Source organism: Erpetoichthys calabaricus, chromosome 1 (assembly GCF_900747795.2).
Source record: "Erpetoichthys calabaricus chromosome 1, fErpCal1.3, whole genome shotgun sequence".
Classification (NCBI taxonomy): Eukaryota; Metazoa; Chordata; class Cladistia; order Polypteriformes; family Polypteridae; genus Erpetoichthys; species Erpetoichthys calabaricus.
The window spans coordinates 153,542,966-153,567,376 of NC_041394.2; the positions used below are offsets into that span (position 1 = coordinate 153,542,966).

The following is a 24,411-nucleotide window of genomic DNA, read 5'->3' on the forward strand; positions in this document are numbered from 1 at the left end:
GCATGCTGTTTGTGTGAAGAAATGCCAATTCTGCTCGCTTCGCTCGCCAACCCCTGGTGTTGGGAAATGACAAAGAGCGTGATGTATGAATGAGATATAGAATAGTGTGAAGGTGTAGATGATGCAAATAGAAAGCAAACAATAAAGTGTGTGGCACAGTGTAAAGGTTTATTGGAAAATTTCTTTGTACACGCCGTTTAAGTGTAAAAGGTAATTCCAGGTCAGAACTTGAAAGGTCAATGAAGATGGTTATTGTCGTGATCAGAGTCAACTTTGTCAGAGCTTAGAAAGAGTTGTGTCTCTCCAGGAAGTAATGCAATGACTTGGGTATTTATGTTTTCCACATTAATATTTTTTGGACATAATATAGTGCGTTGTGTTAAAAGGGGCATTTGGTCTAATGAGATTGCTGTTCCAAATATCTCTGTAACTAAGTCGTCGCAGATAAAGGCTTGAGGAATTGTAATAATATCTGGGTGAAGTCTATCTGTATTGGTGAGTGTACCATCTCCCAGTTGTAATAACCAATTGTTATGATCTGGATCTGGACAGCGCATGTTTTGTACTAACTGTATCTTTTGAAAGCAATGCCAATTGTCTGCGTATTTTAGGGTGCACTGAACAATAGCTGAGCGCATGGCATGTGGAACAATAGCTAAGCACTGTGTAAAATCTCCTCCTAATAAAAGTACCTTTCCTCCAAAGGGAATATTATTATTCATCAACGTTTGTAGAAGTTTATGAATGGTGTTGAGTTAGTGAGTGGATGCCATTGTACATTCATCAATAATTAACAGTTTTGCAAGACGGATGTCATGTGCAGTGCCACTGTTAATGTTCATAGTGGATACCGATTTGTAGGATCTAATGCAGTTCATAAAGTTTTCACTTTCAGGTACATCGTTATTTAGAAGCTTCTGTCGATATTCAGGATATGAATGTAAAGGAGGCAGTCTAATTTGACCCTTTTGACAACAACGTGTACATTCATTACTTGTATTGCCAGTTGTTTCTTCAGGGAAGTTAAGTGAATGACAATGATTGCAAATGACATTCATTAATCCCAATGAATTTTCCTGAATAGTGGACTCATTATTGAACGCGTTGTCAGGTAACTGGTGCAAGCGTTTAGCAGGTGTCTGTCGTTGATGTCCGTGACGTGTATGTTTTGCTTGTGCCGTTTGAGAGGCGTGTCGTTGTATGTACATTATTTGGGACGTGTTGTTTTGGAGGTGTAATCGATTTGCCTGTGCTGTGTGAGAAGCCCGTTGTAGTTTACGGCGTGCATTGTTTGTATTGAGCCTTGCCCGTTTTTTTTATGTCGGTCAGTTGAGCTTTCTCTTTTTGGAGCCTTGCGTGCTTGTTTTCCGGCATTCCAGATGCGCGGTGTAGACGTCTGCGTTTATTTATTTTGTCCCTTCGCTGCCGTTTCTGTATGTCTGAGACGGAAGGTGTTTCGTTTTGAACCCGTGCCTGTTTCGATGCAGTACTGTGAGACGCGCGCTGCATGCGTCCACGTTCAGTGTGTCTGTCCATTTGGGTTCGTTTCTGTAACTGTGTTAGTTGAGCTTTGCGTTTTTGGAGCTGAGACATTTTTTCTTCCAGAGTTTCAGAAGCGTGTTGTAGCCGAAGTGTATTGTTTTTTTTCATGCGGGTTCGTGTGTTTGGTCCCGTTACCTGAGCCGTATCGTTTTGTACCCGTGATCGTGAATTCATGAATTGTTTGTTGTTCAGCGTTAGAAATATGGATAAGTAATAAGGAGGATCGCACTCACTGTTAATATGGAGCCTTTTCTGCGGTTGAACGGTTAATAGTGCCTCATTGTAATGAGATCCACCTATGCTGCATAGTGTGAATTGTGTTTGGTCCCGTTATCCGAGCCGTATCGTTTTGTACCCGTGATCGTGAATTCATGACTTGTTTGTTCTTGAGCGTGATAAATATGGATAAGTAATAAGGAGGATCGCAGTCACTGTTAATATGGAGTCTTTTCTGCGGTTGAACGGTTAATAGTGCCTTATTGTAATGAGATCCACCTATGCTGCATAGTGTGAACGTGTTGAGATGACGTATGTTTAATACGGACGGTTCATTTAGAAATGGGGCTTGTGTGTCATTTGTTATTTATGTTACTGTGGTCGAGGGTCTGAATCGTCGTTTTTGTGTACGTTTCGTGTGCTATGGCCGTAGTCTGTCCCGTTTCGTGTCCAATGGGCTTTGTGTGGTGCTCGCGGCTTCTTTTTTTTTTGTGTGCTAGGGGCTTGTTGAATCCTTTTTGTGTGTGTCCCGTTTCGTGTGCAACGGCGTCTGACTCCTTTTTTCTGTGGTCTGACTTCTTTTTTCTGTGCGCGACGCCTCATTTCTTATTTTACGTTGTATTCCATCCGGTTCCCGTTGCTTGCGGGGGGGGGGGGGGGGGGGGGGGGGGGGGAGATTTGTGGGGCGCCTGCGCAGTACATCTTTTGCGTCCACGGCCCATTGCCGGATGTCCCTGCGTCCATCCGGTTTACCATTCTCGGTTAGTAATGTGGATGTGGGAGACCTTCTGTGACAAGATCCTGAAGGATACTGAGGGTTATGTTTGTGTTGTCGGTGTTCACAGAAGGAGGTGTTTCATCTCGCAGGGCACCCTAGATATCATCGAGAGGAGTCGCAGTGCACGACTTGATGGCAGCTCCAGTCTGTACCAGGAATTGAGCAGGATGGCTGGGAGGGCAGATAAGGAGATGCTTGTTAGTGGAATCACAATCACGGTGGGTGATGGAATGGTCCTTACGGATGTTGCTGCAGTTGTAACCGGCTGAGCAAGTTACTTTGAGCAACTGTTTAAAGCTGATCCTCTGGCTAGGACATTGGACTTCCCGGGGTCCAAGGTTCTTGAGGCTGATCCTCCAATTAGCTGTGAACCACTCGAGCCCACTGAGATTGCACAGGTGGTGAACCAACTGAGGGTAGGGAAGGCTGAAGGTATTTGTGGTGTCTGGGGTGAACTTCTCCAGGCTGGTGGTAAGGCTGTCCACCTGGCATTGCAAGCAATCTTTGCTTCCATTTGGGAGATGGGGCATCATCCCAAATCACTGGAAAATGGGACTTGCCATCCCTATCTGGAAAGGAAATTTGGATAACACTGCTCTCTGTGCTGGGTAAGGTCCTTGCTAGGGTAATCATCATAGGATCAATAGGGTCTGTAACCACTTGCTCACCTACCAATCTCTGGTTTTACACCTAAGAAGTCTACCATCGACCATATCCTGGCACTGAGGGATCTCATCAAGCGCAAACGTGAATATTGGCAGAGTTTCTTTTAAGCCTTTGTCAGTTTTCATAAAGCGTTCAATTCAGTTGATCGAGTTGCTCTGTGGGGATCCCCCCAAAGTTGCTGGATAACATGGCTAGCCTGTACGCTGGAATTGTGAATGCTGTGCAGAGTGGAGGCAGAATCTTTTCCCCAGTTGATTCTTGGGTTTGTTGGTTGTGTGTTCTTGCTCCTACTCTGTTCAAAGTTTGCATGGACTGGTGTTGGGCAGGGTCATGTTGTCCAGTGGCAGTGGGGCATCTGTTGGTGAAGAAAGATTCACTGATCTTGACTTTGCTAACAATGCTGTGATCTTTGCGGAGTCAATGGAGGCTCTGATCAGGGCTCTTGAGAGATTGAACGAGGAGTCCGAGTGTCTGGGCTTGTGAGTGACCTGGATAAAAACCAAGATCCAAGCCTTTAATGACCTCTTGGGCATAGCCATCTGCTGTGTGTCTGCCTGCAGAGAGAGTGTCAACTGCGTCAAAAGGTATACTTACCTCAGCAGCGACATTCATGTCTCTGGTGACTTTTCCTCTGAAGTCAGTAGATGGATTGGGAGAGCGTGGGGGGTCATAAGGTTGCTGGTAAGAGGTGGATGGCACTACTAATATCTTTGCAAAAGAATGCCTGATTTGACATGACATTCACTACCTGTTTAATAGCTCAAAAATTAATTTCAGTTCTCACATCCTGGCTAAAAAATGTAATTTTTTGGGAAATTAAGTCTAAATGGAATACATTAATGAATCAATTCATTAAGCAAAATGATACAACATGGCTGTTTGCTTGTCATTTGGGTGTGTTTCAAAATGCCTGCGGTGATTGCCATTGATAGTAAGACATCTTTTCAGTATATGAGATATTTGTCAGCTTTTGTAAGCACCACATGACAAATGTGTTCTGTGACTTTTCAGTAAGAAAGGCAGAAGTTTTGTGGTAAGGTAGCTATGCTTACTCATCCAGTTATAGTGGGGGACATGTTGGCAAAGTGGTCAAAACAGCTTCCTCACAGCTTTAAAGTCTTGGGTTTAAATCCCATGTGCTGAGCACAGTTTACCCAGCACATGATATTCTAGTTTTACTCCCACATGCCATTAGATTTGTCGATTAGCAACTCTAATTTAGCCCCACTGAGTGTGGGTGGCTATAACCCAGCCACAGGGGATGCACAAACCTGTGTGTTCCTTCATGCCAGTCCCAAGCCCAGATAAATGGAGAGGTTTACTTCAGGAAGGGCATCTGGTGTAAACCTTTGCCAGATAAATATGTCGATAATACAAATATTCATACTGGATCAGTCGAGGCCCAGGTTAACAACGACTGCCACCAGTACTGCTGGCCAGCAGGGTGCTGGTGAAAATTGAAGTACTGTTGGCCGAAGAAGGAGAAGAAGAGGGGGGAGATGTGTCCAGAGGAAAGAGGAGAGGAGGAAGGTAAAGAGAGTGGAACTGAGGGTAGGAACTTGAATGTTATCAGTATGACTGGTAAGGAGAAAGAGTTAGCCAAATGTAAAAGAGAGAAAGAAGGTTGATATATTGTGTGTGCAAGAGACTAAATGCAAGGGGAGTAAGGCCAGGTGGATTCAAATTGTTCTATCATTGTGTGGATGAGAGGAGAAAGGGGGTAGGGGATATTCTGAAGGAACAGTATGTCAAGAGTGTTTTGGAAGTGAAAAGAGTGTCAGGCAGAATAATGATTATAAAGCTGGAAATTGGAGGTGTGATGATGAATGCTGTTAGTGCATATGCCCCGCAAGTTGGGTGTGCGATGAATGAAAAAGAAGATCTCTGGAGTGAGTTGGATGAAGTGATGAACAGTGTACCCAAGGGACAAAAAGTGTTGATTGGAGAGGATTTCTATGAACACGTTGGTGAAGGGAAAAGAGGAGACGAAGAGGTGATGGGTAGGTATGGTGTCAAGGAGTGGAATGAAGAAGGTGAGATGATAGTGGATTTTGGAAAAACGATGGGAATGGCTGTGGTGAATGCATATTTTAAGAAGAACGGAGGAACATAGGGTGACGTACAAGAGTGGAGGAAGATGCATATAGGTAGATTAATCTTTTGCAGAAGAGTCAATCTAAAAGAGATTAAAGACTACAAAGTGGTAGTAGGAGGAAAGTGTAGTTAGGCAGCATAGGATGGGTGTTCTGTAGGATGACATTGGAGATTCAAGAAGGAGGAGGGGAGTTAGTGCAGAAGCCAAGGATCAAAAGATGGAAGTTGAAAAAGGAAGTAGCAAGACTGAGTTTAGGGGAGGAAGTAAGACAGGCACTGGGTGGGCAATAAAGAGTTACCAGACAGCTGGGCAACAACAGCAAAACTAGTAGAGTAACAGGAAGAAGGGTGCTTGGTGTGGCATCTGGACAGAGGAAGGAGGAAAAGTAACCCTGGTGGTGGGAATGGTGAAGTACAGGGAGAGTATACAGAGGAAGGAAGGATGGCAAAGAAGAAGTGGGATAGTCAGAGAGATGCAGAAAGTAGACAAGAGTACAAGGAGATAAGCCGCAAGTGAAGAGAGAGGGTGATGAAGGGCTAAAGAAAAGGCGTATGATGAGTTGTATGAGAGGCTGGACACTAAGGAGGGAGAAAATAACCTGTACCAATTGGCTAGACAGAGAACTGAGCTGGGAAATATGTGCAGCAGGTTAGGGTCATAAAGGATAAAGATGGGAAACATACTCACAGAGTGAGGATGATGTGTTGAGAAGATGGAAAGAGTACTTTGAGAGGCTGATGAATGAAGAGAATGAGAGAGAGAAGGTTGGATGATGTGGAGATAGTGAATCAGAAGTGCAACGAAGCGGCAAGAAGGAAGTAAGGGACAGCTATGAAGATGATGAAGAATGGAAAGGCGGTTTGGACCAGATGACCTGTGGAAGCATGGAAGTGTTTAGGAAAGATGGCAGTGGAGTTTTTAAACCAGATTGTTTAATGGAATCTTGGAAAGTGAATGGATGCCTGAGGAGGGGAGAAGTGTAACTTGTTACCAGATTTTTAAGAATAAGGGGGATGTGCAGAGCTGTATTAACTACAGGGTGGATAAAATTGGTGAGCCATAGCATGAAGTATGGGAAAGAGTAGTGGAAGCTAGGTTAAAAAGAAAGGTGATGATTAGTGAGCAGCAGTATGGTTTTCATGCCAAGATAGAGCACCACAGATGCAAGTGTTTGCTCTGAGGATGTACAATGAAGAAGGTATAGAGAAGGCCAGAAGGAGTTGCATTGTGTCTTTGTGAACCTGGAGAAAGCATATGACAGAGTGCCTCGAGAGGAGTTGTGGTATTGTATGAGGAAGTTGGGAGTGGCAGAGAAGTAAGTAAGAGTGTACAGGATATGTACAATGGATGTGTGACAGTGGTGTGGTCTGCGTAAGAGTGACGGATGCATTCAATGTGGAGGTGGGATTACATCAGGGTATCAGTTCTGAGCCCTTTCTTATTTGCAATGGTGATGGACAGGTTGACAGATGAGATTAGACAGGAGTCCGCTTGGACCTATGATGTTTGCTGATGACATTGTGATCTGTAACGAGAGTATGGAAGAAGGTTGAGGGAGATTCTGGAAAGGTGGAGATAAGCTCTAGAGGGGAGAGGAATGAAGGTCAGTAGGAACAAGACAGAATACATGTGTGTAAATGAGGGGGAGGTCAGTGGAATGGTGAGGATGGAGGGAGTAGAGTTGGTGACGGTGGAAGAGTTTAAATATGTGGGATCAACCATACAGTGTAATGGAGGACTGTAGAAGAGAGGTGAAAAAAGAGAGTGCGAGGCAGGGTGGAATGGGTGGAGAAGAGTAATTTGTGACAGACGGTTATCAACAAGTGTGAAAGGGAAGATCTATAGGATGGTAGTGAGACCAGCTATGTTACATGTGTTGGAGACAGTGGCACTGACCAGAAAGCTGGAGACAGAGCTGGAGGTAGCAGAGTTAAAGATGCTAAGATTTGAATTGGGTGTGACTAGGATGGATAGGATTAGAAATGAGTACATTAGAGGGTCAGCTCAAGTTGGACAGTTGGGAGACAAATTCAGAGAGGTGAGATTGCATTAGTTTGGACATGTGGAGTGGAGAGATGCTGGGTATATTGGGAAAAAGCATGTTAAAGATAAAGCTACCAGGTAAGAGGAAAAGAGGAAGGCCTAAGAGAAGGTTTATAGATGTGGTGAGAGAGGACATGCAGATGATGGGTGTGACAGAGTAAGATGTAGACGACAGGGAAGACATTGAAAAAGATGATCCACTGTGGAAATCCCTAACAAGAGCAGCTGAAAGAAGAAGGAGAAGAAGAGTGTGGATGCCTACATGATGGTACCCTGCCCAAGGTTGGTTTCCTGTCTTGTGCTCTCTACAACACTGAAGTGATGTGACAGAATCAGTATTGCTCCAGTGGACTAAAGAACACTCTTCCTGCGCTCTACTTATATCATTAGTTTGAGTTAAATTAATTAGGCCTCTTATCTTTTATTTTGTTAAGGATCTTTCTGAACTTGGGATATTTAAAATCAAGTTCTTATAAAGCATAGCTGACTGAGATAATGACACTTTGTTTCACTTATTTACATGCAAATTGATTATTTTTTTCAATCCTTTTCGTCACCACATGCATCACTTCATATAAACAAAAAAATGTAATATGTGAAAAGTAAACTGTTTTTAGACAAGTGTAAGCGCTGATTACAAAAATTGCATAGTAAAACATAATACTCGTATAAGAACAAGAGGGATTTGCACACTCTCAAACAGCACTGCATTTGGCAGACAGAAGGAGCCGAATACTCTCTGGAACTTCACATGGGGCTGATTCAGTCACCTTTAGGTTGACGTTACTGACTTCCATAATAAAAAATGTGTCCTGTTATTTAGCTAGAGATGTTGAAGGCAGTGGTAAAGAATGGGGTTATATAACTACCATGTTTTTTAATGTGAGTGAAAGGTATGTTAATGAACACTGGGCTATCAATTCCTTTCTTTGTGAAGATGGGCCACTGAGTGCTCCTCAGCACACTTTCATTATGAATGCTACTGTAGTGGAAGACAAACTGGCCACTGTTAGAAGTTTGTTTTTTCTTATTCTGGCCTTTAGTAGAGGGTGTCATGTCTGTCCTCTTGCATGGACAAGTAGGGGTCTGTGGATGTATGTTAATGCTATCTGAAGGCTCGCCACATTTTTTGGTAGATGGGTCTGAAGTATGGAGTGTTAAATATTCTAGTAGCTGGCATTAGGCTGCCCAGGTAAACATGCATTCTTGGCACTGTGTGCTATTTTTCAGTTTGATTGTGTGACTCCATCTAGTACAGCTGTGTCCAGCCACTCTTTGTCTCTTATTTGTATGGGCAAGACCTCAAGGGATACACCAAGGCAGAAAGAGTTGCCAGGATGGAAGTCTGGGAGTGGCATCTCTATCAATTGGAAGTGATGCAATTTAATTGTTTGGTTAATGATTAGTGATTTTATGCTTATTTTGAATTGTGGTTTATGACCCAGCATCTTTAAATCTTATGCATTAAGAATATTGAAGTAAACATGTTGTCATTAATACCTTAAAACTATAATCTAATTTGAAGAGTGAGTGAAAAAGCTTTTATGTAAACTGAAGTGAGCACTTGCTTGTAATTCGCACGGTCAAGTGTTAGTTTATATGTGGCAGAAGTGCCAACTACCCCTAATGTGGCACTCTGCAGAAGAAAGAAAAAAACTATAAAAATGATGTTGCCTGGCTACAGAAGAAATAAAGCAATAAATATATCAGAGACAATGTGTGACTAAGCTAATTAGCACGAAGCACAACATGGCATTTACAATCTTCAGCATACTCTGTGGTTAAGCTCAAGGTCTTCGGACATTAACCAAAGCCCAGGAAATGAAACACATAAATGCATGTGTACAGAAATAAAGCAGCATCACTTGCCAATATGGCTTGTAAGTGAAAGGAGATAATTCTTTACTTATTTGTGAAGAAATCATCAGCTTGACGTGCTGCTTGTTCATGTTTGAGAAGCTTTTTATTAGTCTCTTGATTTTAACAAGTATACAGTATTATAAAAAGTAAGATATATGGTACTATACAACATAGTACAGAATGTACTGAAATCAGATCAGATATAACCCAGCACACACACATTTAGGAAGAACTGAATGAAAAATGCTGAATGTGAGAGTTAATTGCAGACAATATTGGTACATATTCTGTCACAAACTCGAGACAGAGTCATATAAAGGTTTGGGGCAGCCACCCGTATAATTTGGTTTCCTGGCTGCAAAGTTGCTTTCTCAAAATATACAGCACTGATGTGCATACAACCGAGTCCAAAACAAGACTGAGGCAATAGGGAAAAGGTGTAGGCTTTTAAAGGGGGAGACAGGAAGTGAGATCATAAGGATCGGGCTCATGTTCTTCAGCCATTGGTTCGAGCCCGGATGTGACATCACAGGGGCCGGAGCTGGCAAGGTCTCCTTCCATTGGCTTGGTCCCGGAAGTGACGTCAAGAGAGCCAGGTGGAATCTCCCGTGAATGGTCTACAGGAAAGGGAGAAAAAGAGTCAGTGCACTCTGCCACATCCCGGCATGCCTCAGAACTGCCTTTACTCAAGCCCTTTAGCTGCCTCCCATACACATGTGTGTATTCCTATCAACATTTGAGCTCATCCTAGTAAAATGCGTGTAATATTTTCTAATATTAAGTAGAGCAGTGCATCTTTTTCCCAGTGTGTTATGATAGGTGGATTAGGACTCTTCTGGTTGAGCAATAAAAGATGGCATGCAAGTAATCACATTGAGCAGTCATGTCCCATATCAAATGTTCCCTCAAACTGAACTATTTACAGATTAAGGATAATTGTGATTCAAAAACCGTCCAATAAATAAACAAAGATGTTCTTCCAATGAGCATGGAATATTCACAACCCATGTGATCAAGGGAAGCAGTTGATTGCCAACATCATTTACAAGTTGGACCTTGACATGAATACAGTTAATGTAGTTTGAGTACAGAGAAATGTGTGCAGTGGCTTATTATTTTGAATCGAGTTAGACCAGGGGTCCTGAACTCCCGTCCTGGAGGGCACCAGTGACTGCAAGTTTTCATTCTAACCCTTTTCACTGTTTTTGCTGCTAAGTAACTTCAATATTTGTTCCCCTGAATTTCTTCATTGTTCCTCTGAATTGCTCCATTTCTTTCCTTAAATGGCACCCAAACAGAAGTGAAATGTGAAGTGAGGGAGCCAACAGAAGACCAACTAAGTCAGGCCCTCAAAGTCCAACCAATTTCACTCCAACCAGTTTCTTAAATAGGCTCTGATTCTTGTTGTTAATTAAATTCATTCTTTAATTGCATTATGCAATAATTGTGCAGCAACATACATTTCTGAAATTGCTGATCTTCTTTTTTCTAAGAGCACTGTTAAAATGTTTTGGGGACCTGAGCAGATCAGCATTCCTGAGACCTTCACCTTTCTTTATTTCAGATATTGTATGATCGACACAGTTTGCTGGTCATGTTTTGGTTCATTTTATATCTCATTATTGTTTGGCTGCTAATTAAGGAAAAAGAAATAAGGGGTCTGAGTTTTCAAGAGCAGGTCAAATAAAATTAATTCAAAAGAAGTTAATTAGGAGCAAAAACAGGTCACTAATGAAGAAAAGGGTTAGAATGAAAACCTGCAGCCACTGCGGCCATCCAGGACCAGAGCTGAGGACCCCTGAGTTAGACTGTTTCTCGCAAGTTGACGAAGAGTGTATTGTATCAGTGGTCGACTTCCATTTATTATTTGAAAATATAACTGAAAGGGCTTGTTCCTAATTCTGTCTTGGGCTATGTAGAGGTACACTCATTTAAATACATGACAATAGTTTGCCGATACTACCTAATACCTTTACTTCAACTTGATATATTACATCTATAGTAGATATTCAAGGACGCTTTGGAAATTTAACTAGGTTTCTTGTAAGAAAGTCTTTAACTTGCAAGATGTAAAAGAAATGTTTGGGCTTAAAGATTGTGTTTGAGGCACAGTTTTCAAAGGATATAATATATAAACAGGACTTAAACAGTCCCTTGCCAGACGTACTTTTATATCAGTGTGGCCAACTCTGACAATGGAGAGCTGCAATGGCTGCTTAATTAGAAGCCAATTGTCACAATAACTGATCTTGTTTAATTTCATGGCTTGTTAGTGTTTTAACTCATAGAAAATCACAGATTTTTTTTCCTTTCTTGTAATGATATATGTATCGTTAAAGTGATATGAAGCCTAAAACAGATGAGTAATTTTCAGTTCTTCACTGTCTATTCAGTTTCCTTCTGAGGATTTTATTAAACCAAATAGTGAATGATGAACACACAAAGGTGCATATGGAGTCAAGGTAGATGTAAAACTGAAGCTTCTTTTGTCATTTGCATCTTATTGCTAATAAGGAGCAGTTAAAACAATGAATACAGATGATTAACAGTATAATAAGCAATTTAGGGTTCAAAATCTTAACAAGTGAGACAACCAAAATGAATCAGGACTTGAGCAATAAGTGCTTTAATTTCTCATGAAGCAATTTGGTTGGAACAATAACCTTGAAGCTACTGTGGCTCTCCAGGGGCCTCACGTATAAATGGTGCTTACGCACAGAAATGTTGCGTACGAACGTTTCCACGCTCAAATCGCGATGTATAAAACCTAAATTTGGCGTAAAGCCACGCACTTTTTCACGGTAGCTCATACCCTGGCGTACGCAATTTCTCCCCTCGGTTTTGCAGACTGGCGGCACCCAGCGTCAAAGCAGTGCTACTGTTCCTGTGTGGTCACCCTTTCTTTCTTAGATACACATTCCTGATGCGGCTTTATAAATACACTGAAACTAACTGCATATTGTTTATTAGTGTAATGCATCTGATTGTAATTAGCCTGCAGCAATATAATGGTCCAGGGAATAGCCATAGTATTCCAAATACCATAACTGCTTTAGCGTTGTAACTCTCAATGCATCTTCTTCTTCTTTCAGCTGCTCCCGTTAAGGGTTGCCACAGCAGATCATCTTTTTCCATATTACTCTCACTGCACCACTCGGAGTATTTATTTCACTGTATCTGAGTGGGGAATCACAGCAGCAGCTGATCGGAAAGAGAATTATCAGTATACAGTATCAAGCACGCTGCGTCAGCCATGGCAAAACGTTTCAGAGACTTTCCTGTACAGACTTCGCGGTTTAGAAAAAGTTTCATCCCAAGAACTACTGTAGAAACACACTAAATCAGTCCATCAACTGCTCCTTGTAGAACTGTTTGGACTTATAAATGCAATCACCTCACTGTAAACTTGGGATACAGTTATAATATTGCACAACCTGCGCCACTTTATAAAGCGCGTATTTACATATGATGACGATATCATTTTTAAGATGAAATGCAGCAAAATATGTTGATTATATTATACAGATAAAACGTTAACTTCATTTAAATAATCTGTATTGATAATAATTAAACATGTGAGGACACGGTGCTGCAGCGCTAGCTAGTTCATGGATTGTTCCTGCATTGCATTGTATTCTTGCTGGTGCTGACGCGACACTGGAATGATAGACGAATGATAGACGGATAGAATAATTAAACATGTACTATGAAGATATTTCAATGTTCCTTAAAAGTTTTGAAGAATCTGCGTTCTAAGCTTACAGATGGCTTCACATCTATTACAGAGCTGATTGTGTGGCAATTGGGTATTTGGAGAAAGAAAAGTAAAGACAGGAATTGGAGGTTAGTACATTTGAAAAAGACAGTACTTCTGTAATAAATTATTTCATCGAAGGTCATGTATGGTGCAGCAAGCCTCTTGCGTGAGATATGAACAATCACTGCGCCACCGTGTTCCCATGTTTAATAACATGCTTTAACTCCTAACATCATGAAAAAGATATCACGTATACATCTCAGTATTTTAATTATTCAGAGAGCTGTAATATCACAAATGTAATGGATTCTGTGTCCTGTCGGAGAAAAAGAAAGCCCGTTTAAGAAGCAGGTAGTGATTCATACACATAGAAGATCAAATGCAGAACAAAGCATTTAATGTGCTACTTTAGTTACAATGGGATTTGAGAAACTAGTAAATTAAACGATTTTAAGATGAAGTTTATGATGTTCTACTTTAATGGCAAATAAACTACGTGATTAAAGTGGAAATTTTGAGATTAAAGTTGACATTTCTTGCTTTTTTCCCACTGTGTGCCTATTTTTTTTGTCTGTACCCTAATAAGCTTTCATATGACACTCAGATGGTGGGCTACGACTCGCCTTTTCACGGTGACTTTGATAATGTGATTTCTTTTTTATTTCGGGCACTGTGTGACTTTGTGAACTTGAGCTTTCGAGTTTCTCCGACACTCTGTCACTTGATCAACTTCATTTTGTTGATTATACCACTGTTTAAACCAACAAATAGTACGTTTTTCCTTTGCCTCCATTTGGTATTCGCTGAAATTCTTATATTTTCCCCCATGCTTTTCCCATTGTCTTTTCACAGAAGGTTGAGCTTAAGGGCTATTTATATTGATTTGCATATTCAAAGAGGCATAATTCTGGGAGGAGTTGGGCGGGACAGAAGGCGCGTGCAAGTGCGTTACTTTTCACGCTGATCGGGATTTATGTAGCGGAAGAACGTGTAAGTTTGTGTAAGTACAGATTCCTGCATCTGGATTTTTCTGTGCGTACGCACATTCCCGCTTTTGTGCTTACGCCATGTTATAGTGTGAGTTCTACGCACGGCGTTATGCATGAGGCCCCAGGACTGACGTTGCTCAGCCCTGATTTTAAAAGTCTAATTCTTAAATAGCAAATAAATTGTTAAGTTAATTAATAGCAAGTAAGTTAATAGTAAGTAGCAAGTAGTAAGTTAATTAGTAGCAAAAACTAGTCGCTAAGAAAAAAGTTAGAATGAAAACCTGTAGCCATTGTGGCTCTCTGGGATTGGGGTTGGCCACCCCTGCTACATATTATATACTGCATCATTTAGGTGTGGTCTAATCAAACAGTTGTTCTGTAAGGGTACAACTGACTGTAACCTCCCAGCCTTCATGTGTCTCCTGCAATGCTGCCATATTCTAAGGGAGTGCTGAAAAACCTGATTTCTGCTCAGCTGGTGGTAATTGGTGGCAAATGGTCCACAATGATTACATATCATTAATCAATTACAAATCAATTACAGATTAGGCCTAAAACATCCCAGCTCCAGGTGTACTCTTAAAACAATAACAAAGAACCATTTCATTCTGGGTTGGTTCTTTGTATTTTGAAAAACTTCAGAAGAAACCTCAAATCTTTAATGTATGGCTGGCTACCTAGAAAGAAAACCTGAACTTAGCCTGTATTACTGTATGTATGCAACAAGAGTCCTTTTAAAACTATGACTCATTGGTATTTCACAAATCTGTAACCATCTATTCACGGTTATTTACTGTATGGAGCCTGTTACAGAGCTAAATAAAGGTTCTTTCTGGAACCTTCATGTGAATGGGTCTTTTGGGAACCAAAAATGTTCCCCTTTGGCATTGCTCTGAAGAACTACTCTGGCACCTTCATTTTTAAGACTGTAGTGTATACTTTATGTACTGTATTCTTTAGGTGTGGTCTCTTGTAAGGGTACACTTGACTGTAACATCTTAGCCTTCAGGTATTTTTTAATGCTGCTGTTATTAATCTGAGTATTGCCGAGCAACCCAATTTCCGCTCTATTGGTGGTAGCTGGAGGCAAATGGTCCACAACGTAACACCTATATGCAGGATTTATTACAGGATTTCCCCTGTTTGACTCACCATGTGCCTACAAGTCTGTTTCTTTCTGATTCCTTTTATAGTCTTGCAGCACATATATTTGCAACCCAGTAGTAGAACTGAAACACCAATGATGCCAGGTACCATTTCCTTATTTCACTGAACAATTCTTTTGTATTCGAGGTCTCTTTGTATTTAAAAAAATGAAGTTTCAATTGTTTTGAATTTTTTTAAACATATACTGTATAATCTACACTGGAATTCCCTTAAAAAACATTTTTGGGAGGTGCTCTTTTTTCAATAGAAAACTGAAGTTGACCTGTTTGTCCTTTTTAATATCTACTATTTAGAAGGCCAAGAATGTGCCTTTGTCAGTAGCAATAGACGTAGAAAAATCAACTAGAAAGATGGTAAAGTTGAGTTATCACACAGTCTCTTATTTTAGCACATAATTAATCTATCTTTTGTGTGGGTTTTGATGACTAAGAGAAACCAATAAAATGTTTATTAAGTTAACTGGAAATTCTAAACAGGCACTTGTAGGTGCCTACTCTGGAACCAGGCACGTTATCAGGGCTGATGCCTGTTTTACACCCATTTTGTCCAGAGGACTGTAACCCTACTCTAGAGAATTTGGTTCATAAAGTCATTAGACAGGAGGATGGATAATTGTATCTCTTTGGGGCTGTTCACCCTGTTGTAGATCCACATATACTTGTATGTTGACAATGTCTTAAAGATATTCCGTTCAAGCAAGCAGTGTTTTTAGGTGACTACAGTAATTGAACATGCCAACCCTAACCCTCTGCGGTGGGTTGGCACCCTGCCCGGGGTTGGTTCCTGCCTTGTGCCCTGTGTTGACTGGGTTTTGGCTCCAGCAGACCCCCGTGACCCTGTGTTCGGATTCAGTGGGTTGGAAAATGGATGGATGGATGGAACCCTAACCCTAAGCTCTCTTGTCTGTGTTGAATAATAAAATTTCTCATAAAAATTACTCTTTTTCCACAGCCTAAACATTTCACAGTTTTATAGAAGGACTAGCTAAAGTACTTAGTGTTAACTGGGTACATTTATGTAATTGGTTGAGGTAAGAAAGCAAACATTTCTGTGTTTTTCAAGTGCTGGATGAAATGCAAGTGTCCTCTACTCCATCTACACTACTTCTTTGATTACAGTCGATGTTTCTGCTCTCATGAGTTGAGAATTTGTTCTTTTTGAGTATGATTGGATTTCATAAATGCTCTACCTCTTAGCTGGGTTGGAACCATGAATGCTACTTCTTTCTATTTTCTGCTTTAGTGTTTTTCAGACAATAAATGTTTCATCACTCATTAATAAACTGGATGGCTTATTGAAGAATTAAATCCATGGATCATGGAAAGCATCAACACTAGGGGAGGCCTGAGGGACTGGAGTTCACAGACTTCGGTGCAGGTCTGCATATTGTTACAAGAGACAGCACCAGTGTGGTATCCAATGTTTTAAAAGTGATTCAAAGTTGATACATTTGACATTAATTTAACATTGTTATCCATCACAATGCTCTATTTACATCAAAGCCTTAAATTATAGGTGCTTCATCATAAATGAACTTGAAAAAATGTCTACCATCAGGAAATAGTAAAAGTTACTAACACCGTTCTCAGTCATTCTCTTTCTATCATATTCTGACAGCAACTTGGAATGTGCTAAAAATCCTGTTTCATTGTGGGTTATTTCTATGCTGGGGCATGATAGCTTTGGCTTTTAAAAAATGTAAGGTTTTGCTTTGATACTAAATGTGTTGTCAGACCATTTCAGAGTTAATGTCACATGTAGGCAGATCAGATTAAATTCCCATCTACAGTATATGTTTGACCAACATGGAGCAGGCTGCCACCGTCTTTGTCTGGTGGCCCAAATCTTGCTCCACTGGTTATGTATAACATAACATTACAAAAAATAGATCATGGTGAATGAAACAGGCGAGTTTCCTTCCACATACAGTTTTGCGAAATTAATGCTAAACTGATACAATTTCTCAATCTTGAAGCACACAAAACTGTGTTTTCAGCGGGATTGGAAAAAAAAAGAAACATTACTCCTTAAGGGTTTGTTAACACTACAAAACCATTTGGACCTGTATATATCTCAGACAAGGGTTGAAATTAAAATAAATTGGTAGAAATTATTTTGGAAGTTCAACATGACTAAACCAATGATGAGACAAAATGACAAAATAGACAAAAACTGTAATCCAGTGAGACAACGAAATTGTTATCCACATTAGTTGAAAAGAAAATGGTGTATCTGCAGTGTTAAATGGTATCCTGCTTTGGCCGGTGTCCTCCCATCAGCCCCAGCATTTTCCTGCTGCCTGATGGGAATTGTTGTCCCTGTACTGGCAATGATTTCCATTACAACCTTTCTCCCCGACACTCCGTACAATCTATATTTTAAGTTGAACCAATGGCAACATGCATGCAAAATTTGTGAAATTTGGTTTCGTTGTTTTTGCATGAATGGTGAACAAACAAACAGACAATCAGTCAAACAAACAGACTACAATTGTTTTCTGTAGTGTTTGGCCAATAAAAAAATCAGGAATGGATGCTCTATTAATAAATCTTTTTCTACTCTCCTATTTTTCATATATTATGGCTGGCTTAGTGTCATGAAATTTGGGAGTCCTGAAAGCACAGGAACAAACTACTTTCAAAGTGGCCGACTAGTGGGGAAGAAAACAAAAACCCCAACCAGAAACCCAAAAGTCCAAGACAAATCTTTATAAAATAAAAGGTTCATTTTCAAAAGGCTCTGAAATGTGCAAAGCTAGGTTGAGCACAAGGATTTTCCTAAATAGGCATAGTGATCCACAGCAAATAAAGTCCCAATACAATAGCCAAAAATCGTGGTCATAAAATGGAACAGAAGTTCTGAAATATCAAAAAGCACAGTCCCAATACGAAATTCAGAGACGAAGCTGAAAACAGAGCAAGGGTTCAAAAATACAGAAAATAACAAGCAATAGCAAAAGCACAGAAACGCAAGAAAACACTCCACTCCCAGCACCTTCAATGAACCGCCAGTAACTATGGGAGGCCGTCCCTTAAAGTGGATGGAGGACTGTTCCTGGTGGTGATGGGCATGTGCCCCCCCTTGTGGGACCACCCAAAAAGCACAAGGGACATAATTAAGGCTCTTCCCCTTTTCCAACATGCAACCAGAAAAATGTACATAATAAATAAATAAACATTAATACAAATAACTGACATAAAAAATAGACAAAATAGATCCAAGACACAACTTTGAAACCCAGCCAGGGATAAAATGCTGGCTGAAACATGACACTTAGGAGTAAAATTCTATTAAACAAAGTGATAAATAGTAATTCAAAATAATCTCAGGGACACAGGGGAACAGAGCCCATCTCACCATCATCAGCCACACAGCAAACATCAACACTGAATGCTGCATCAGTCCTTTGTAAGATGCATGTACACATCCACACTTACTTACATGGAGTTAAAGGGGAACAGTGAAGATTCTCTATCTTTTAATCTTGAAGAGTACCATTTCATATAAGGCCTTTGAAAAAAATCATAGTGTGAAATGATGTAGCAGTTTCTGTAAAAATCACCAGGAAAGAGAACATTGTTGACAACACTGATCCAGTAATGAGTTGGTGGAGGAAATCAAAACTCCAATAGTCACTGCATCAGGTTAAAGGGGGTTTGGGCTGACCATGCAAGTACGAATTTCACTTTATACATGTGACAATAATGACCCTAGAAAACTGTAAACCTCTCAATGCTATATACAATTCTGGAATAATAAATGGCAGAATGGTACAGGATTTCTGCGTCTGCAATACAGAATGCTTAAGTGGGGATGTGACTTCAGATTTAAGCCTTATGGCTATTAGAATTTAGGATAATAATACTTCTAGGCTTGTCTTTTCAGAAACTCTGAAAAGTTTGAAAAATCATTGTGTAAGTAAAATAAAATAGTTGACCCCAAAGTGTTTCTTTTCAGATATTTAAATTGATACTCTCTATTGTTTTTGATTGGATGAATGAACAAGTGTTGAAGATTGTCAGGAAAGCACCTGATGGTTTATGAATACATTTTAGAAAAGGTCCTGTGTTAATTTAAACTTCTGTCATTTTTTAAGCACTGTTGTTCAAACACTCAGAACGGATATGAATTGCTAGTAGCACCTCAGCCTCTGTGTGGCTTGCACATCTACACCAAGGCATATTACTGTGAATGAAATGTCAATGTATACTGTGCTGACCTGTTATTGGTAGGAAAGGTACCTAAGATGTACTCACAGGAGTCATTTTTCATCACTGCATTTTCAACATCTTCCTACATCACTCTGGAATTTTAGGTAGCATGTTGTTACTGTTGAACTGGCTTTTGTCAGGATAGCTGCGTTGATGGATTCCTAGGTCATGGTTCAGTAGACTAAAGGGGTACAATAATGAATGAATTGGTGGAGGCTTTGGTTTCTGACAGAAAATTGTGACTTCTCCCTCTCTTGGAAACAGAGATGATAAAAGAGAGTGTGTGTACAGTACCTTTGCATCCCTGTGTTGTGAGACTGGCATAGATATAACATCAGCTTGAAAGATATTGTAATGATGAGCAGTGATGAAGGAGGAGATGTGGTTGGCACATATGAAAGTAAATCAATGCCAGCATATCTTGGACTGTGGGTTTATGATTGAAAAGACAAGACTGCAGCTTCAAGTGGCATAAATAAGTTCTTCAAAGGGGTTTTAAGGACTGATGTTCCTGAAAAGATTATGTTTGCTATGTATAAAATCCATTCACAATAATGATTACTCCTTCAGATATGAACCAGAGGAGTATGTGAGGGAACCTCATAAAAATGCTAATTAGGCTGTTAACACTGGTGATGAGAAGACGCTACCAAGAAGACCCCAGATTGTACCTTTACACTGACCTGAAAGTACTAGAGGATCCCCTATGCGTTCACCCTGTTTATCTTTATCTTGAATGTGCAAGTGGCCAGCTGGTGTGGCTATATATGCAGAATTACATTTCACATCGGTGACTTGAATATCAAGCCTCTTGGGGCCTAGACAATTGTGAAATCATCATATCATCCTTGCTTGCTATGACAGCTCCCCTCCTCCTCTACAGTCAGATTAAAAAGTATCTCAGTAGTCTCAGTAGTTACTTTTGGTTTTGGTGCACCTCAGGAAGTCAGATTCTGTTTGACTTTAGCGCACCTCTTTCCTAAAAGAAGGTGCTTCCTGCATCTTCATGATTATGTCTCTGTCTTGAACTTTCCTCTTTCTTGATTCCAACTTTACATGCTTTTAGTGCTGTAATGGATCCTCTTGGACACAGTCCTGCTTTGTCAAAATGGACATTCGATAACAGTATCACACAGGGATGATGATGTGCACTTTTAAACATAAAGTTTACATATATGTCTCACTTAATGTTGTTTCTACTGGTCTTGTAAAACCTTGATGCACTGACTTTCAGGAAAAAGTAGTGAGTCATCTCTGGGAAATATGAATTATAATTTCTCCACTGGCAGTTAGTGGAAAAAGAAGACACAAATTATTGTTTCTTTAGATGTAATGAAAAGAGAAGCAAAATGACACCTTTGATTGACTAACTGAACAGATTACAATATGCAAATCAACTTCTGCCCTATCTTTTTGTACACATGATGGCTTGTGGTGCATGTGTTGGAGCAAAAATACGTGTGTGTGTGTGTGTGTGTGTGTGTGCATATAAATATTTGTTCTGATCAGGGTTTGTTCCTTCCTGAGGCGTCTGGTATGCTAACCCATCCCTGAATTAAGTGAGTTTAGAAAAGTTAACTCAATATATACTCATGGACATGAGTGACCTCAACATGCGTGTTTTGGTGGCTCTGTAGTTTGACGTGGGCCTGTATCTGCACACAGATTATTCAGAGAGTGTGTGTGTATGTATCTATGTGAGTTTTTTGTGTGCATTTGTCCAAACTGTAATTGTGACATGTCTGTGTAACTCTCTGTGTGTGTGTGTTTGTGCGCATGTGTGAAGACTACGCATATGATGCAATTTTTGGAGAGCTAAGCGGTAGGTGTCAGGTTAACCACACTGCTTCTCAGTCAGAGGAGCCAAATTAGTCTAAGAAAGCCTGACAGAAAGCAACCATCGAGAACAGTCACAAAGAGCTCTGCTCCAGAGAGGACCACCTTAGGAGCCCGTTTTAATGGGAGACTACTACACAGATCAACTACCTACCTGATGCTTCACTGGAAGGCACTGATACCTTGTGCCCCATCCAACTGTAAGTATTCAAGAACAAATGAATTAGTGATAGCATCTAGTTGTGTGTGATACAGTGCATCCGAAAAGTATTCAGAGCGCATCACTTTTTCCACATTTAGTTATGTTACAGCCTTACTCCAAAATGGATTAAATTCATTTTTTTCTCAGAATTCTACACACAACACCTCATAATGACAACGTGAAAAAAGTTTACTTGAGGTTTTTGCAAATTTATTAAAAATAGAAAAATTGAGAAAGCACATGTACATAAGTATTCACAGCCAATTCCTTTGACTTCATGCTTGGGTTGTGCCCTGACATGAACTGTCAATAGTGGGACCTTATATAGACAGGTGTGTGCCTTTCCAAATCATGTCCAATCAACTGAATTTACCACAGCTGGACTCCAATTAAGCTGCAGAAACATCTCAAGGATGAAAAGGGGAAACAGGATGCACCTGAGCTCAATTTCGAGCTTCACGGCAAAGGCTGTGAATACTTATGTACATGTGCTTTCTCAATTTTTTTATTTTTAATAAATTTGCAAAAACCTCAAGTAAACTTTTTTCATGTTGTCATTATGGGATGTTGTGTGTAGAATTCTGAGGAAAAAAATTAATTTAATCCATTTTGGAATAAGGCTGTAACATAACAAAATGTGGAAAAAGTGATGCGCTGTGAATACTTTCCGGATGCACTGTATGTGTCCTAAAGGATAAAGGCAGCCTGAGTGGAGAATGGGCACAATCAAAATTTGGATCTATGATTCTGACCAAGATTCATATGATGTGCCAGTTAGATGGAGGTTTTTATTTCTTCCAGCGCAGACATGCACTCAAACAGGAAACAAGCAGATCACATAATGATTCACTTTAGCATGTGGCTGCAGATGCTTGCCCGTTACAGTAAATGTTGACCTCACAAGTGTCTTCCTCAACTCAATTCTGTGTGTGAAATAATTTAAAATAAGGAACTAATGAGATTGTGCCTTTTTGGAGTTTTCATTTATGTGTTCAATGTTTCAAAGTTCTTTCAGTCTTCTCAGTGTGCCCCCTGAAGAAGCTTGGTAGCATCTTCAAATGGGGGGATGTGTGGGTAGGGTTACAGGAACCTTGTCAGCAGAGCCCTCTTTGAAGCTGAGGGCTTGGGAAAGATGTAGGAGTTTAATGTACTGCTCTACGTCAACTTATTAACAAATAGTTTGATGCTCTTCTTATTAAAGTAATATGTGCTTCCCTTACTCTCTAGAATTTCTTTGGAAAGGGAAGCAAATATCTCTCTGGTCACTATGTCCACCGCACAACAACATTGACTCAGCTACTCCTTGAAAAAATGGCCTCGAAAGACATTGCCCGCTGAAGACACTGGAGTGTACAATGATGAGGGGCTCTCAGGAGTTGCAGATTCAAATTGAAAAGGAGCGCACTTCAAGGTGGGTGGACGGTAGACATTTAATAGCAAAAAAGCATGTGGAGCACAAGGAGGACTGGAGAGTCTGCTTAATATGTGATTTATTACATACATTTCAAATTCAAATAATGATGGTGTCTATAAATAGATGTGTTTAGCTTGTTTCTGCCTAAGGATGTTATGGAAACTCTATTTTTGATGGTTTAGAAGTGGCAAGTTAAATTGAATAAATGAGAGAGAAGTTGTCTAATACTGGAGGTGGAAAATGGCTTTCTTCTTTCTAATACCAAAGTGCTCCACAGGATTATGCTTGAAATAGACCAGAATAAGATGGGGATGAGTAACATGAAATACCTTAAAACAGTAGAAACCACACAAGTAAATGAATACTTGCTGAGAGATGAATAGCAAGACTGCCATCAGATGTTTGTTACCTTACAGATTATTGTAAGATAAGAAACACAGACATGTATTCTGGGGTGTTTGCTGTTGACAGTATTGTAGCATAACAATGGCGTTTTTAAATTTTTTATTTGACAAGAATACATTACAGTTGACCTAAACATTAGTCTACACCCAGACTCTAATCACTGCATATTAATGTCTAGTTATCTGGTAATTATTACAAAAATTTCTTCAGAGACATACACTCCTGCAGTGGGTTGGCACCCTGCCCGGGATTGGTTCCTGCCTTGTGCCCTGTGTTGGCTGGGATTGGCTCCAGCGGACCCCCGTGACCCTGTGTTTGGATTCAGCGGGTTGGATAACGGATGGATGGACATACACTCTATTATTAGCGGAGCAGGACCTCTCCAGACACATGGAGCCAGACTACTGCTCACTGTGCACATCAAATCCCCTTGATTATTAAAGAATATTCAATTTTTAACATCTTTTTAACCTTGAGAAGTTTCTTATCCATCTATCCATTCATCACCAAACTTAATCCAGTCCAAACTCTTGCAACTTTGTTTAACTGGAAACTCTAAATCTGGACAATATGGTTGTGTCTTAGAGTGTGTGTGCACTGCCAGGGTCCGGTGCTCTCTCCAAAGCGAATCCCTGCCTTGTGCTTGATGGGCTTAAGCTGATTTGAGTTTGAAATGGATTAATCACATTTTATAATGGATGTATAGACGCAGGGTGGCATGGTGGTGCAGTGGTAGCACTGCTGCCTCGCAGTTAGGAGACCCGGATTCGCTTCCCGAGTCCTCCCTGCATGGAGTTTGCATGTCCTCCCCGTGTCTGCATGGGTTTCCTCCCACAGTCCAAAGACATGTAGGTTAGGTGCATTGGCGATTCTAAATTGTCCATAGTATGTGCTTGGTGTGTGTGTGTGTGCGCCCTGTGGTGTGCTAGCGCCCTGCCCAGGGTTTGTTTCCTGCCTTGCGCCCTGTGTTGGCTGGGACTGGCTCCAGCAGAACCCTATGATCCTGTAGTTAGGATATAGCAGGTTGGATAATGGATAGATGGATGTATAGATGCAATGTTTTCTTATTTGACCATGTCTGCTATTTTAAATTCAATCAAATCTATTACTGGAATGCAACAGAAAAAAATAGAATAACGTAGAATGCATAGGTACCTGTTATACACAGTGCCTTGAAAAAGTATTCAGCCCTTAAAATTATCTTCACATTCTGTCTCAAATTGTCAACTT

At 40.4% G+C, this 24,411-nt stretch overlaps 2 protein-coding genes across 7 annotated transcripts in view; both read left to right on the plus strand.

The window, feature by feature from the left end:
• The window catches only part of sirt2 (sirtuin 2 (silent mating type information regulation 2, homolog) 2 (S. cerevisiae)), a 135,148-nt gene that overhangs the window by 22,570 nt on the left and 88,167 nt on the right, over nt 1-24,411 (plus strand). The window lies entirely within an intron of this gene.
• rinl (Ras and Rab interactor-like) overlaps nt 21,155-24,411 on the plus strand; it is a 158,644-nt gene continuing 155,387 nt past the window's right edge. For 2 of the 3 annotated variants that reach the window (XM_051920381.1, XM_051920368.1), the window contains exons 1-2: nt 21,155-21,360; nt 22,590-22,773. In XM_051920381.1, the coding sequence (XP_051776341.1) occupies nt 22,718-22,773 (56 nt within the window). In that variant the 5' untranslated portion in view covers nt 21,155-21,360; nt 22,590-22,717. The remainder of the gene's footprint in view (nt 21,361-22,589; nt 22,774-24,411) is intronic. The other variant, XM_051920375.1, reaches the window with a different exon arrangement.